We start from the raw sequence: 13,032 nt of genomic DNA on the forward strand, positions 1-13,032 counted from the left end.
AACAGATGCCATACAAATGGGGATTTCCTACCAAGCTTCTTTTTCCTCGCAACAGGAAGATACATGTCATCTCTTCATTGGAACAAGGCGTCTCCCTGCTGAACTTACTAGGCCTCCACGTGTCTCTTGCTCAACTGTCATCCTCCTATTCACCCCCGAATAGACTTAATCATACCTGGCGTTTTAATACCCGATTGGCTGCTAACGGAGTATCTGCTCTTTTTTGTTCCTGTAGGGCACCCTTTTCCTCCCCCCCCCCCCCCTCTTAGTGATTGACCTACGTGCCACTGAGCGTTCCTGGGCTAGTAGGTGGTGGTATTATGAGGAGTGCTTGCCGATTTGTGCATTGTGTTTAACATGTTCAGTTCAATTTATGTTTTGGTTTTTGTTGCTGTTTCTCATGGGTCCTGATTTCTATTTTTCCTTTTTTGCATTGTGAATACGTTGCCTAGGGTTTTTACTATAATCACCCACAATGTCCATGGTTTAAATGAACCAGTCAAGAGAAGGAAAGCATTTCATCACTACCAGAGCCTTAAAGGGAAGGTTCAGGGAGGGTGGGTAAAAAATAAAAATCAATTTCCACTTACCTGGGGCTTCCTCCAGCCCGTGGCAGGCAGGAGGTGCCCTCGCCGCCGCTCCGCAGGCTCCCGGTGGCCGACCCGACCTGGCCAGGCCGGCTGCCAGGTCGGGCTCTTCTGCGCTCCAAGGCCCGGCACTTCTGCGTCCCACGCCGGCGCGCTGACGTCATCGGACGTCCGCCGGGCTGTACTGCGCAGGCGCAGTAGTTCTGCGCCTGCGCAGTACAGCCCGGCGGATGTCCGATGATGTCAGCGCGCCGGCGTGAGACGCAGAAGTGCCGGGCCTTGGAGCGCAGAAGAGCCCGACCTGGCAGCCGGCCTGCCAGGTCAGGTCAGGCCAACGGAGACCACCGGGAGCCTGCGGAGCGGCGGCGAGGGCACCTCCTGCCTGCCACGGGCTGGAGGAAGCCCCAGGTAAGTGGAAATTGATTTTTATTTTTTACCCACCCTCCCTGAACCTTCCCTTTAAGACTTCCGTTTTTGTTTCTTCAGGAAACCCACTTTGTTCATAATATGTCCCCTACTTTAATGCATAGGCATTATCAGAAGGTTTATTTGTCTGCATTCTCTAAAAAGGCCAGAGGGGTAGCTATTATTTTTCATAATACAGTTTCTTTCTCTCTTATTGATACTTATGTAGATCCTGAGGGTAGAATACTTGTATTAGGGTACACTGGAAGGTGAATTGGTTACATTAGTCAACTGTTCTGCTCCCAATGCCTCTAAAACTGAATTCCTTAAAAAATTGCCACCTCTGCTAGAGCAATTTTCTTCAACTCATAAGATGATTGTGGGAGACTTCAATGAGGTTGCTAATCACGGTTTAGACAGATCCACACAACCTCCTTTTGCCCAAAGTTCCCCAAGAAAGCTAACATACCTCTAACCTAACCTCTAACCGCTAACATCAGGTCTTAGATAGCTGGAGGGCCCATAACATAGGTTGCAGACAATACACTTTCTTCTCACACCCTAGGCAATCCTATGCTCGCCTGGATTGACATGTAGTTGGTCTGATCGCCATATGGTAAAGACTACTTTGTTGGGTTTTGTTTTGCCATTTAGCCCCAGTAACTGGAGACTTAAAGATTCTCTGTTAGCAACTGATTCGGATAGAATGGAAATGGCGGGGGAGTTGGAAGAATATATATTTTTTAACAATACTGATAATACCCCTTCATCCCTCCGGCGGGTAGCCCATAAGTCAGTCATTAGAGCTGTATTTATGGCCAAGGCAGCTCGGGCCAAAAAACTAAGATCTCAGAGAATTTCTTCTCTTGCTGCTGAATTAGGTGCTCTCTATAAACGCCACTTTAATGCAATGGATAATAGTGTTTTGCATGAGATTAAACTCAAGAGTGGAGCTTAATAACCTACCTGACAATTCTCACGCAAAAGCATTGAAGTTCTCCAAAGCAAAATTTTTACTGAGAGGACCAATTCTTCAAACTCGTAAACTCAACCAATACTATAAACCTCCTCATGTTTATAAACTGTGTAGTACTAGAGGCATTGTGGAAACCATTCCCTCCAGTGTGCTGAAAATCTTTGAGAAATATTATCGCAAACTCTTAGGTACCGAAGTCCTCACAGACTCCAATGCACTTAAGGGGCCTAGAATCTACTCCTCCTCTATGGTATAATTTTGAAGCATCGTTTATTTTTCCTTTTTATTTGCCCTCTTTAATCACAGTGGTAACTGGCCATGACATAACTTCCCTTTCCCATAAAAACAGAATAGTATCATCACTGGCTAAACTTTGGGTGTCTATAGCCCCTCAATTTGATTTGATATCCCCTCCTTCCTCTAGGTTATCCTTTTTGGGAAACCCTCGATTTCCCCCTGCTTTTAATAGCCCTCAGGTACTTTCCTGGTGGAGAGAACAGGGGTTAACCTCAGCTAATAAATTTTGGTTGGGAAGGAATTTTTTTTTCGGTGTTCAGATTTGGTAGAGATGCCCCCCTTAGTGAAACATTGCGGTATTGTCAAATTCTATATTTTTTTCTTCCCCTCCCAATAATGAACTAAAAACTTTTGAATCTCATTATTTTGGGTTTTCTAGACGTAAGGGTCTTATTTCATTGCTCTATGCATTGCTTCTTGGACGTAAACCTGATGAGAAAGTATTCGGCCCCCTTGAAGTTTTCCACATTTTGTCATATTACTGCCACAAACATGAATCAATTTTATTTGAATTCCATGTGAAAGAACAATACAAAGTGGTGTACATGTGAGAAGTGGAACGAAAATCATACATGATTCCAAACATTTTTTTTTACAAATAAATAACTGCAAAATGGCGTGTGCATAATTATTCAGCCCCCTTTGGTCTGAGTGCAGTCAGTTGCCCATAGACATTGCCTGATGAGTGCTAATGACTAAATAGAGTGCACCTGTGTGTAATCTAAAGTCAGTACAAATACAGCTGCTCTGTGACGGCCTCAGAGGTTGTCTAAGAGAATATTGGAGGCAACAACACAATGAAGTCCAAAGAACACACCAGACAGGTAAGGGATAAAGTTATTGAGAAATTTAAAGCAGGCTTAGGCTACAAAAAGATTTCCAAAGCCTTGAACATCCCACGGAGCACTGTTCAAGCGATCATTCAGAAATGGAAGGAGTATGGCACAACTAAACCTACCAAGACAAGGCCGTCCACCTAAACTCACAGGCCGTACAAGTAGAGCGCTGATCAGAAATGCAGTCAAGAGGCCCATGGTGACTCTGGACGAGCTGCAGAGATCTACAGCTCAGGTGGGGGAATCTGTCTATAGGACAACTATTAGTCGTGCACTGCACAAAGTTGGCCTTTATAGAAGAGTGGCAAGAAGAAAGCCATTGTTAACAGAAAAGCATAAGAAGTCCCATTCTCAGTTTACCACAAGCCATGTGGGGGACACAGCAAACATGTGGAAGAAGGTGCTCTGGTCAGATGAGACCAAAATAGAACTTTTTGGCCAAAATGCAAACTGCTATGTGTGGCGGAAAACTAACACTGCACATCACTCTGAACACACCATCCCCACTGTCAAATATGGTGGTGGCAGCATCATGCTCTGAGGGTGCTTCTCTTCAGCAGGGACAGGGAAGCTGGTCAGAGTTGATGGGGAGATGGATGGAGCTAAATACACAGGGCAATCTTGGAAGAAAACCTCTTGGAGTCTGCAAAAGACTTGAGACTGGGGTGGGGGTTCACCTTCCAGCAGGACAACGACCCTAAACATAAAGCCAGGGCAACAATGGAATGGTTTAAAACAAAACATATCCATGTGTTAGAATGGTCCATTCAAAGTCGAGATCTAAATCCAATCGAGAATCTGTGGCAAGATCTGAAAACTGCTGTTCACAAACGCTGTCCATCTAATCTGACTGAGCTGGAGCTTTTTTGCAAAGAAGAATGGGCAAGGATTTCAGTCTCTAGATGTGCAAAGCTGGTAGAGACATACCCTAAAAGACTGGCAGCTGTAATTGCAGCAAAAGGTGGTTCTACAAAGTATTGACTCAGGGGGCTGAATAATTACGCACACCCCACTTTGCAGTTATTTATTTGTAAAAAAAATGTTTGGAATCATGAATGATTTTTGCTCCACTTCTCATGTGTACACCACTTTGTATTGGTCTTTCACGTGGAATTTCAGTAAAATTGATTCATGTTTGTGGCAGTAAAGTGACCAAATGTGGAAAACTTCAAGAGGGCCGAATACTTTTGCAAGCCACTGTATATGAGAGCTTGGGAACGTGAATTGGGAATTCAGATTTATTTATCAGACTGGTAATTTTCATGGGCCTCAATTTCTAAGGTAGTCAAATCTAATATTGTTAAAGACACAACTGTTAAGCTCCTTTTTTGGTGGTATTACACCCCAGCCAAATTTACATAAATTCTATCCTTGTGTGTCTTCGCATTGCTTTCGTGGCTGTTGATCTGATGGTACGCTTATACACATTTTTGGGGAATGCTCTGAAGCTATTAAATTTTAGGATAAATAGAAAACTATGGCCCACCAGGTTTTTGGATTTCCGATTTCACTGTCGACTTCTCAAGCTCTTTTATATATCCCCAATGACGATGTACCTGGTATTTTTCGCATTTTGTATAGATATATGCTTCTCGCTGCCCAGTGGAGTATTGCCTTCCAATGGAAATCCTCTACCCTTGACATCTCTTTGGTTGCTCAGAGATTGGACATGATTATGTTAATGGATAGATTGTATTATTTTAGTATAGAGAATCTAACTAAATTCGACCTTATCTGGGAAAACTGCAAACTCTATAGACAATTATGAAGGGTCTACTTGATTATCTTACTATGAATATTTTACATTCCCTAAATTTTCTACTTTGATATGACATGGTTTGTCTTATTTTGTTTGTTTTTTTCCTTTTGCATTTCCTTTTATATAGGTTTGGTGAGCTTATAGACTTTACTAGACTTTATATTTGAGATGATCCCTGGAATCTCAGTAGGGTGGTTTTAGTCCCCCATTTTCCACGTACTTTTCCTTAAAGGAATTATCAGGCAAAAAAAAAAAAAAGTTTCACTTACCTGGGGCTTCTACCAGCCCCATGCAACCATCCTGTGCCCTCGTAGTCACTCATTGCTGCTCCAGTCCCCCTATGCCAGCTAGTTTAATTTTTGCAGACGTTGGGGTCTGCGGGCCGCATTGCGTACATTTTTATGCATTCCCGCTGGTGCAGGAACATTAACGCATACATTTTTACGTGTTAGTAATGCAACGCGTAAAAATATATGCATTGCACCACTAACGCGTAAAAATGTATGCGTTAATGTTCCTGCACCAGCGGGAATGCGTAAAAATGTACGCAATGCGGCCCGCCGACCCCAAGATCGGCAAAAACGAAACTAGCTGGCGGCGGGGGACTGCAGCAGCAGTGAATGACTACGAGGGCACAGGATGGTTGCATGGGGCTGGTAGAAGCCCCAGGTAAGTGAAACTCATTTATTTATTTTTTTGCCTGACGATCCCTTTAAGTTGTATGTATATGCTCCCCCTGTTGTGTTTTTTATTTTTCTATGAATATTGTACTGTTCATTGTTTTGTTTGTTGGTATAGCCAATTTCTATTTTATGCTTTCATAAATTTAATAAAAATAAAACTTATTTTAAAGGACCACTATTGTGAATTTTTTTTTACATTTGAAATCCATGTGCACACCTACTCATAAGAAGTACATTTCTCCCAGAATAAAATGCCCTGTAAATTACTTTCTCTGACATTGCTGTCACTAGACAGTTAAAGTCTGACAGACTGACAGGTTTTGGACTAGTCAAACTTTATTAAAAGTGACACTGAGTACCAAAGCATGATGATGCTAGGCTTAATCCAGGAGAAACCCCAATATTCTCCCATTATTTATTTACTATATTAATATGGTAATAATTCCAGGAGTGGATAGGCCAGTTTTTTCTGTGTGGTGTACTTCAGGTAGCGTAGGACCAGTACTCATCTACTCAGAAAAAAACATAAACTCTAAGAAAATATTGTTGTAGTTAAACTACAGTCCTTGTTGTTAAAGGACCACTGAAATAAGAGACATATGAAGGCTGTCATATTTCTTTCCTTTTACACTATACTAAATGCCTAACTAACTTGCTGACCCTCTGTCTCCCATACTTTTGGCCATAGACCCTGAACAAGCATGCAGATCAGATGTTTCTGGCAAGATTAGCTGCATGCTTGTTTCACGCGTTTGATTCAGGCACTACTGCATCACAGCCAGGCAACTGGCATTATTTAAAAGGAAACAAATATGGCAGCCTCCATGTACCTCTGACCTCCTGGTTCCTTTTAAGGTTTGTGAAGGCAAGTACGGTACTTCTCAACAGATAACTAAAACTCTTATGTTTGGCTATCACAACAGTACTTATTTCATAGATGCCGTACATGATAAAGCCGTCAAATGTTTGTATTACTGGTTACACTATATTTTATAGCATGTGGGCTAAAGGCTCAACCCAGCAATGTCATGTTTAGTGTTCAATAAAGATCTCAATAAAACACACAAAAAATGACTTTAAAGCAGTATAAAACTCGGACATAATATTCAATGAAAACATGTTTTCCTACTATTCATATGCCATATGGTTATCATATTTGCATTTGTGCATAGGTATTATTATTCATTTAGAAATTATACGTTCCCAAAAGTACATTTTTTTTTGTTTTTTTTTTTGCTGTGTGAGCTGACTTTGCATTTCATTCATAACTGGTTTTATTCATTATATGTTGAAGGCAGAAATGCTTTCAGTGTCTCTCTGTGTCCAGCAGCTTCTCCACAGTCAGAGAATGTGTCACATTCCTCACTTGATACATTTAAGTAAACACAAGATAACATTATCTACAACTTCGGATGCGTCCACATTTCTCTGCACTAAACTTTCCAGCCCTGTGTGTAACCCTTTAAATGATGGTTGTATATATTATGCTGTAAATAATTTTAGAGCAAAGAAGAAATGCTGGGTTTAATTCCTCTTTAAATTGATGTTTTCATCCGAACCAATGAAATGTTATTCATCTCAGTCATTCACTAAAAAGATAGAAAGTGAATGGAACTAAGCTAATGGATAGTAACAAAAGCTAGCCTAATGCTGGGCACACATGGCTCGATTTTGCTGCTCGATTCTAATGCTTGATCATCCGCCGCTCGATTCCGCAGTCAATTCTTTTTATCTTCCGCTCATTTTTCTTATCTTTTTCAATTCACTTCAATCCGGAATCGAGCAGCGAAACGATCGGGGAGAGGTCGGACATGTCAGAAATTGTCTATAGAGCCATCTTAATGACTCAAAATCGAGCCATGTATTCCAGCATAAAGACATAAACCTTATTGGCTCTGTCAAAAAACTTAAATACAAGTTTAGTTATTTTTAGATAGAGAACAATTTAAAGTTTTATTTCCATGTAGTCCATAGATGCATGCTTCAGTGCCGCAACCTTATCTTAAAGAGACTCTGAAGCGAGTCTAAACTCTCTTTTTAACCTGTATTCATGTTAAGCCCCATAAGAAAGATAATTTAGACTCGCTTCAGAGTCTCTTTAAGCTGAGTACTGTATATCTCTACAAATAAGCCAGCTTTTTTTTATACCCAAATTTTAAATGTAAAGTGAGGAGATCATCTTATGTGTGGGTGATATACGATGCAGAACGCAAGTCAAAGCATCACTCTAGCTTGCATCCTTGTGTGTGGCAGCTTCTGAACCAGCCCGCTGGAGCTCCAGGCTCACTGCAGTCACATGACAGTGCGCCTGGATCTCTAGTGGCCACTTCAAAAGATACAGAAGAGAAGCGATGATGATTTGGCCTAAAAAGTGTGTGTGTGTTGGGGGGTGATATATAGTAATTTTTTATTACAGAAAGTAAGTTATTTTATTATTCTACAAACAAGGTTTCGAAGGTTTTCCCTTGTTGCTGAGTACAACGTCAAGGATTTTCATGATACCGGCAGATACATTGGTGAAGACAACCTTGTAAAACTCTTCTATTTTGAACCTGGTCTGGCACTTGGTGTCTGGAAGGTAAAATGTTCTATATTCACAGTTTGTTATTTGAATGCAGATCATTGTTCATCTTTAGGGGCCGGAGCTATAGGATTTCAAAAGTAACAACACTTATTATCATTATTTTTATTTGCACAAATTATTTTCCGTACATTTTCCCCTTTTTGGACTGTTACACATTATATAATTTACCTAGGATTTTGATTTAAACAACATAGCCTTGATTTAGTTAGGATTGAAGGATCCAAATACTTTTTTTCATTGTTTATACAGAAGTTAATCAAACAATAAGAAAGTTTAAAAAAAAACCTTCTTTGACTGCAAGCAGATATGTAAATGATTGCCTTGCTTATGGCCTATGGCAAAATTCAAGGCTGAATGTGTTATAACAGGTAGTTCTGATCATGACAACACTTATTAGAGAACTAAAGAATTTAAGGGTAAACACTGCAAACTGTACAGTCACATTTACCAGTCATCTACTATTATGATTTATTATTTAGTGCTGACATTTTTCGCAGCGCTTTACAGAATATATGGTCTTGTCGCTAAATGTCCCTCAGAGGGGCTCACATTCTAATCCCTATCATAGTCCTATGTCCTTTGTAGGGCCTGTTCACGAGGAAGCCAATTAACTTATCTGTATGTTTTTGAGATGTGGGAGGAAAGCAAGTGTGCCTGGAGGAAACCCACACGGATACGGGGAAAACATACAAACTCTTTGCAGATGTTGCCCTGGCTGGGATTTAAACCAGAGAGTGCTATCCACTATGCCACCCTGCTGCCCATGCTGGCCATCATTATTTCCAGCAAAGACGACATGCTGAAGATCTTAATGTTATAATTGTGAAAGTTGGTGCCAAATTTGTGTGGGACCAGGAATCTTTTGAAGTAAGGATGTTTAATCTTTCTCAGTATTAGACAAATACTGCTGACCTTCAATCCCTATTCACCACTTTTCTGAGCACTCTCGCTACTCCTTCTCTACCTCATTCCTTAAACCCTCATTCATCCCTTGTGGAAAATATCTTATGTAGCAAGTTCTTTTCTATGAATTTTTTTTCTCTGCTTACATCTTTGCACCAAGAGATGGAATGTGTTTTATAGTATCTAAAATTTTGGAAGTTAATCATAAGCTCAGGATCTAATGAAGAGAATCTCCTCCCTAAATAAAGCTTACACTTCAAAAAAACTGTGCAAATAACAGTATCTCACAAAGTACTCAACCATTCTTTTCATGTTACACACACACTAAGAATTTTAATCATCTAGCTTATTATAGATGATACCACTACTTAAACTGATCAGTAAGGAAATAAGGATCAATTCCATGGTTACTTTATTATTGTCTGTCACAATGCAAGAAAATGAGCCAGACATCACATGGCCACAGATAGTCTCTGTGTAACAACATATGTGACTTTATACAGAAGGACGTAGAGTTTAAGGCTTACTCTCAAGCACATTCTGTATAGCATCAGAGTTGCTTTCAGGAAACAGACGTACGCTGTGATTGGAACACTGAAAGCAATGACCCATGGTGGTGATAGTGGATTAAAAAAAAAGAAATGGAAGTGCTACTAAGGAGACTCCAAAGGCAAGCCATAAAGAGAAAGCAAAATAAATGGTAACAGGTACAACAGGGAAACAGATATTTATAGATACAAAAGTTTGTAAAACTCCTGCAACATCTAAAGTCTCTATCCCTGCAACCTCCATGTGTGTCCAGAATACCAAGAAAACCTATATCAGCATGTATGGACGTTGGGGAGAAACCAAATAAACTAAAAGTAACTAGTCTAAGATTTTACATTCTCTACTTGGAATATCTGTTCTCTTCAAATACTACTTCTGCACAGCCAACAGGCTGGATCATATCGGATCAAGCTATTCTCAAATATTAAAGACTTTCTCAGGAGACGTTGTTACATCATTAGCTGGGTTGAAAAAAGACATTCATCCATAGATATGATGATATTATTATTAAATAGTTCTACCTAAATAAAGTGAGTTGTTGTCTGTAAGAAAAACAAGTGTTTGCTTTCTTAAAACAGAAAGAATTTGCGATTAATTCAGGTTGGAGTGAGCTTGAGATGTCTCCCAGGGCATCACTGCTGAATATATGCAAATTAACCATTGTTGCCCTTAGAAGCTAAACACACCTCCAGAACCGCTGGAATGCAATGATGTCAGCTTGTGTCAGCTTGTTAATTTGTACGGAGCCATAATAATCCAACATTGTTAGTTCACCGTAAAGGCTATTTTACCCTTACCGCCAAGAGCCATTTTTACCTTTTAGTGCTCCTATTCATTTGGCCATAACTTTATCACTGCTTCTCACACCGAAATGAGCTATACATTTTTTTTTTGGACACAAAATAGGCTTTCTGTAGACGATACGTGTTTTCAGTAATTACTTTATTTGCTATGCAGTTAATAGGAAAAAACAAGGAAAAAAATGAAAAATTACAGTATTTTTAAGTTTCCATCCCCTATAGTTTTAAAATAAACAATGCTGCTATAGATAAAACCCACACTTTTTATTTGCCCATTTGTCCCAGCTATTGCAACATTTAAATTATGTTCCTGTACAATGTTCCTGGAGTAACTATTATTATTTTTTTTTTTTTTTTTACAATTGTTTCTGTTTGGTAACTATTGGGGGGGGGGGGGGGGGTTGGAAGAGATTAATAACTATAGAGGTTTTTTTTCTTTATGGATTTTTATATTAATTTTTCTTTTTAGCCCCAAGATTGCGCTATACACCATCCTAAAGTAAAGAACTAAAGAAACAGGGACGCAGACTGGAACGAAGGTGGCGCAAACATCAGTCTCCTGATGACAAACTTTCCCTAATTGCTCACCTGAAAAAATATCAAACGATGATTAACAAAAAGAAGTCCTTATTCCTGTCTCACGAAATTGCAAATGCAGCCAACAGACCTGCCCAACTCTTCCGCACGGTTGACAGTCTCTGCAATCCATCTTGCAGGAAATCCAGCATCAGACCTTCACAGGAACTGTGCGAGAAATTTGCCCACTTCTTCTCAGACAAAGTCTCCTCCATACGATCTGCCATTCAATTCACAGCCCCAGAAACCCATGCAGAGCCATATAACAGGTGCAAAAATAGCCTACCACCATGGTCTGATTTTAAGGTAATCACTGAAAAAGACATCTTGGATATCCTCTCAAACCTTCGCCAGACTACCTGCGATCTGGACCCTGGCCCCACTAAGTTCATGTTGAAATGCCCTGAACTATTTACACCGGCATTCCACAAAATAGTCAACGGCTCCTTACAAGAAGGGTGGTTTCCCTCTACTCTGAAAGAAGCAATCGTCAGGCCTCTACTCAAGAAACCATCCTTAGACCCAGATGCTTTAAACAGCTACAGACCTGTCTCAAACCTCCCCTTTCTGGGAAAAGTTATTGAAAAGGCTGTCTACCTCCAACTTGAAGCCAGGCTCTCCAGAAACAACATCCTTGACCCTCTTCAATCTGGTTTCAGGAAATATCACAGCTGTGAAACAGCCCTCACCCAGATTTGCAATGATCTGCTCATTGCAAGAGACAAGGGTCAATGTTCCATCCTGATTTTGCTCAACCTCTCAGCGGCTTTTGACACAGTCGATCATAAAATCTTACTCAACAGGCTACAAGAGTACTGTGGCATAGATGGCATTGTTCTCCGGTGGTTCAACTCCTTCCTGGCTGGCAGAACACAAAGGGTAGCCTTAGGGCCCTTCCTCTCCAACCCTGTACCACTAAAATACGGAGTACCTCAGGGCGCAATATTATCCCCTTTACTGTTCACCAAATACATGCTGCCACTTGGAGAAATCATACAAAAACATGGCCTGACATATCATTGCTATGCTGATGACACCCAGCTATATTTGTCATTCAAACCTGATGTCACAGACCCTACTCCACAAATAAACTCATGCTTAGCTGAGCTTCAGGAGTGGATGAATAATAATTGGCTAAAACTTAATGCTGACAAAACTGAGGTTCTTGTTATCGAGGGCCAAGGCTCAACAGCAAAGCAGCTCCAGTCTCAACCAACACCGCTAAGGATAGGGAGCTCAGACCTGAACAACTCAGACTGTGTGCGCAGCCTGGGAGTACTGATTGATGGGAAATTAAGCTTCAGGAATCAAATCTCAGCTGTTGTGAAACATTCCTTCTTTCACCTAAGGAATATTGCAAGGATTAAACACCTAATTCCTTCAGAGGATCTTCCAACCCTAGTTCATGCCTTCGTCACATCAAGGTTAGACTACTGCAATGTCCTCTACACAGGCCTGCATAAGAAAGACTTACGCCGCCTGCAATTAGTACAGAATGCCGCCGCAAGGCTGTTAACGAGCCAACCCCGCCATTGCCACATAACACCAACCCTGAGCTCACTCCACTGGCTACCGATAAAATGGAGAATTCTGTTTAAGATTGGCTTACTGACATTCAAATCCTTGCACAATCTGGGCCCTGGATACCTGAAGGACTTGTTGCAACTACATCACACCCCCCACAATCTTAGATCAAAAGGACGTAACACCTTGGTCACCCCCAGAGTCCACCTCAAAACCTTTGGAGACAGAGCCTTTTGTCATGCTGCCTCTACACTCTGGAACTCCCTGCTACACCCAATCAGGACAGCCCCATCCCTGGAAGCATTTAAGTCTAAACTGAAAACCTACCTTTTCAGTCTGGCATTCATGAACATCTGACTATCTCCTCTGTAACACAACCCAGCCTGAAACCCTGTATTAATCTGAGACACAGCTATGCGCTTTGAGTCCTATGGGAGAAAAGCGGTTTACAAATGTTATTGTATTGTATTGTATTGTATTATCCTGGGTTACCAGGAAGTGTTTGATAATTTGTTTTCCTCCTCATGTCTCTTCATTCCCAGGCACTTCAATT

General features: G+C 40.8%; 1 protein-coding gene across 2 annotated transcripts in view; it reads left to right on the forward strand.

Annotated features, from left to right (window-relative positions):
- The window catches only part of FBXO15 (F-box protein 15), a 172,236-nt gene that overhangs the window by 72,662 nt on the left and 86,542 nt on the right, over positions 1-13,032 (forward strand). For both annotated transcript variants that reach the window (XM_068234671.1, XM_068234672.1), the window contains one exon: positions 7,992-8,121. In XM_068234671.1, coding sequence (XP_068090772.1) covers positions 7,992-8,121 — 130 coding nt within the window. The remainder of the gene's footprint in view (positions 1-7,991; positions 8,122-13,032) is intronic.

The sequence above is a fragment of the Hyperolius riggenbachi genome, chromosome 5 (assembly GCF_040937935.1).
Source record: "Hyperolius riggenbachi isolate aHypRig1 chromosome 5, aHypRig1.pri, whole genome shotgun sequence".
Lineage (NCBI taxonomy): Eukaryota > Metazoa > Chordata > Amphibia > Anura > Hyperoliidae > Hyperolius > Hyperolius riggenbachi.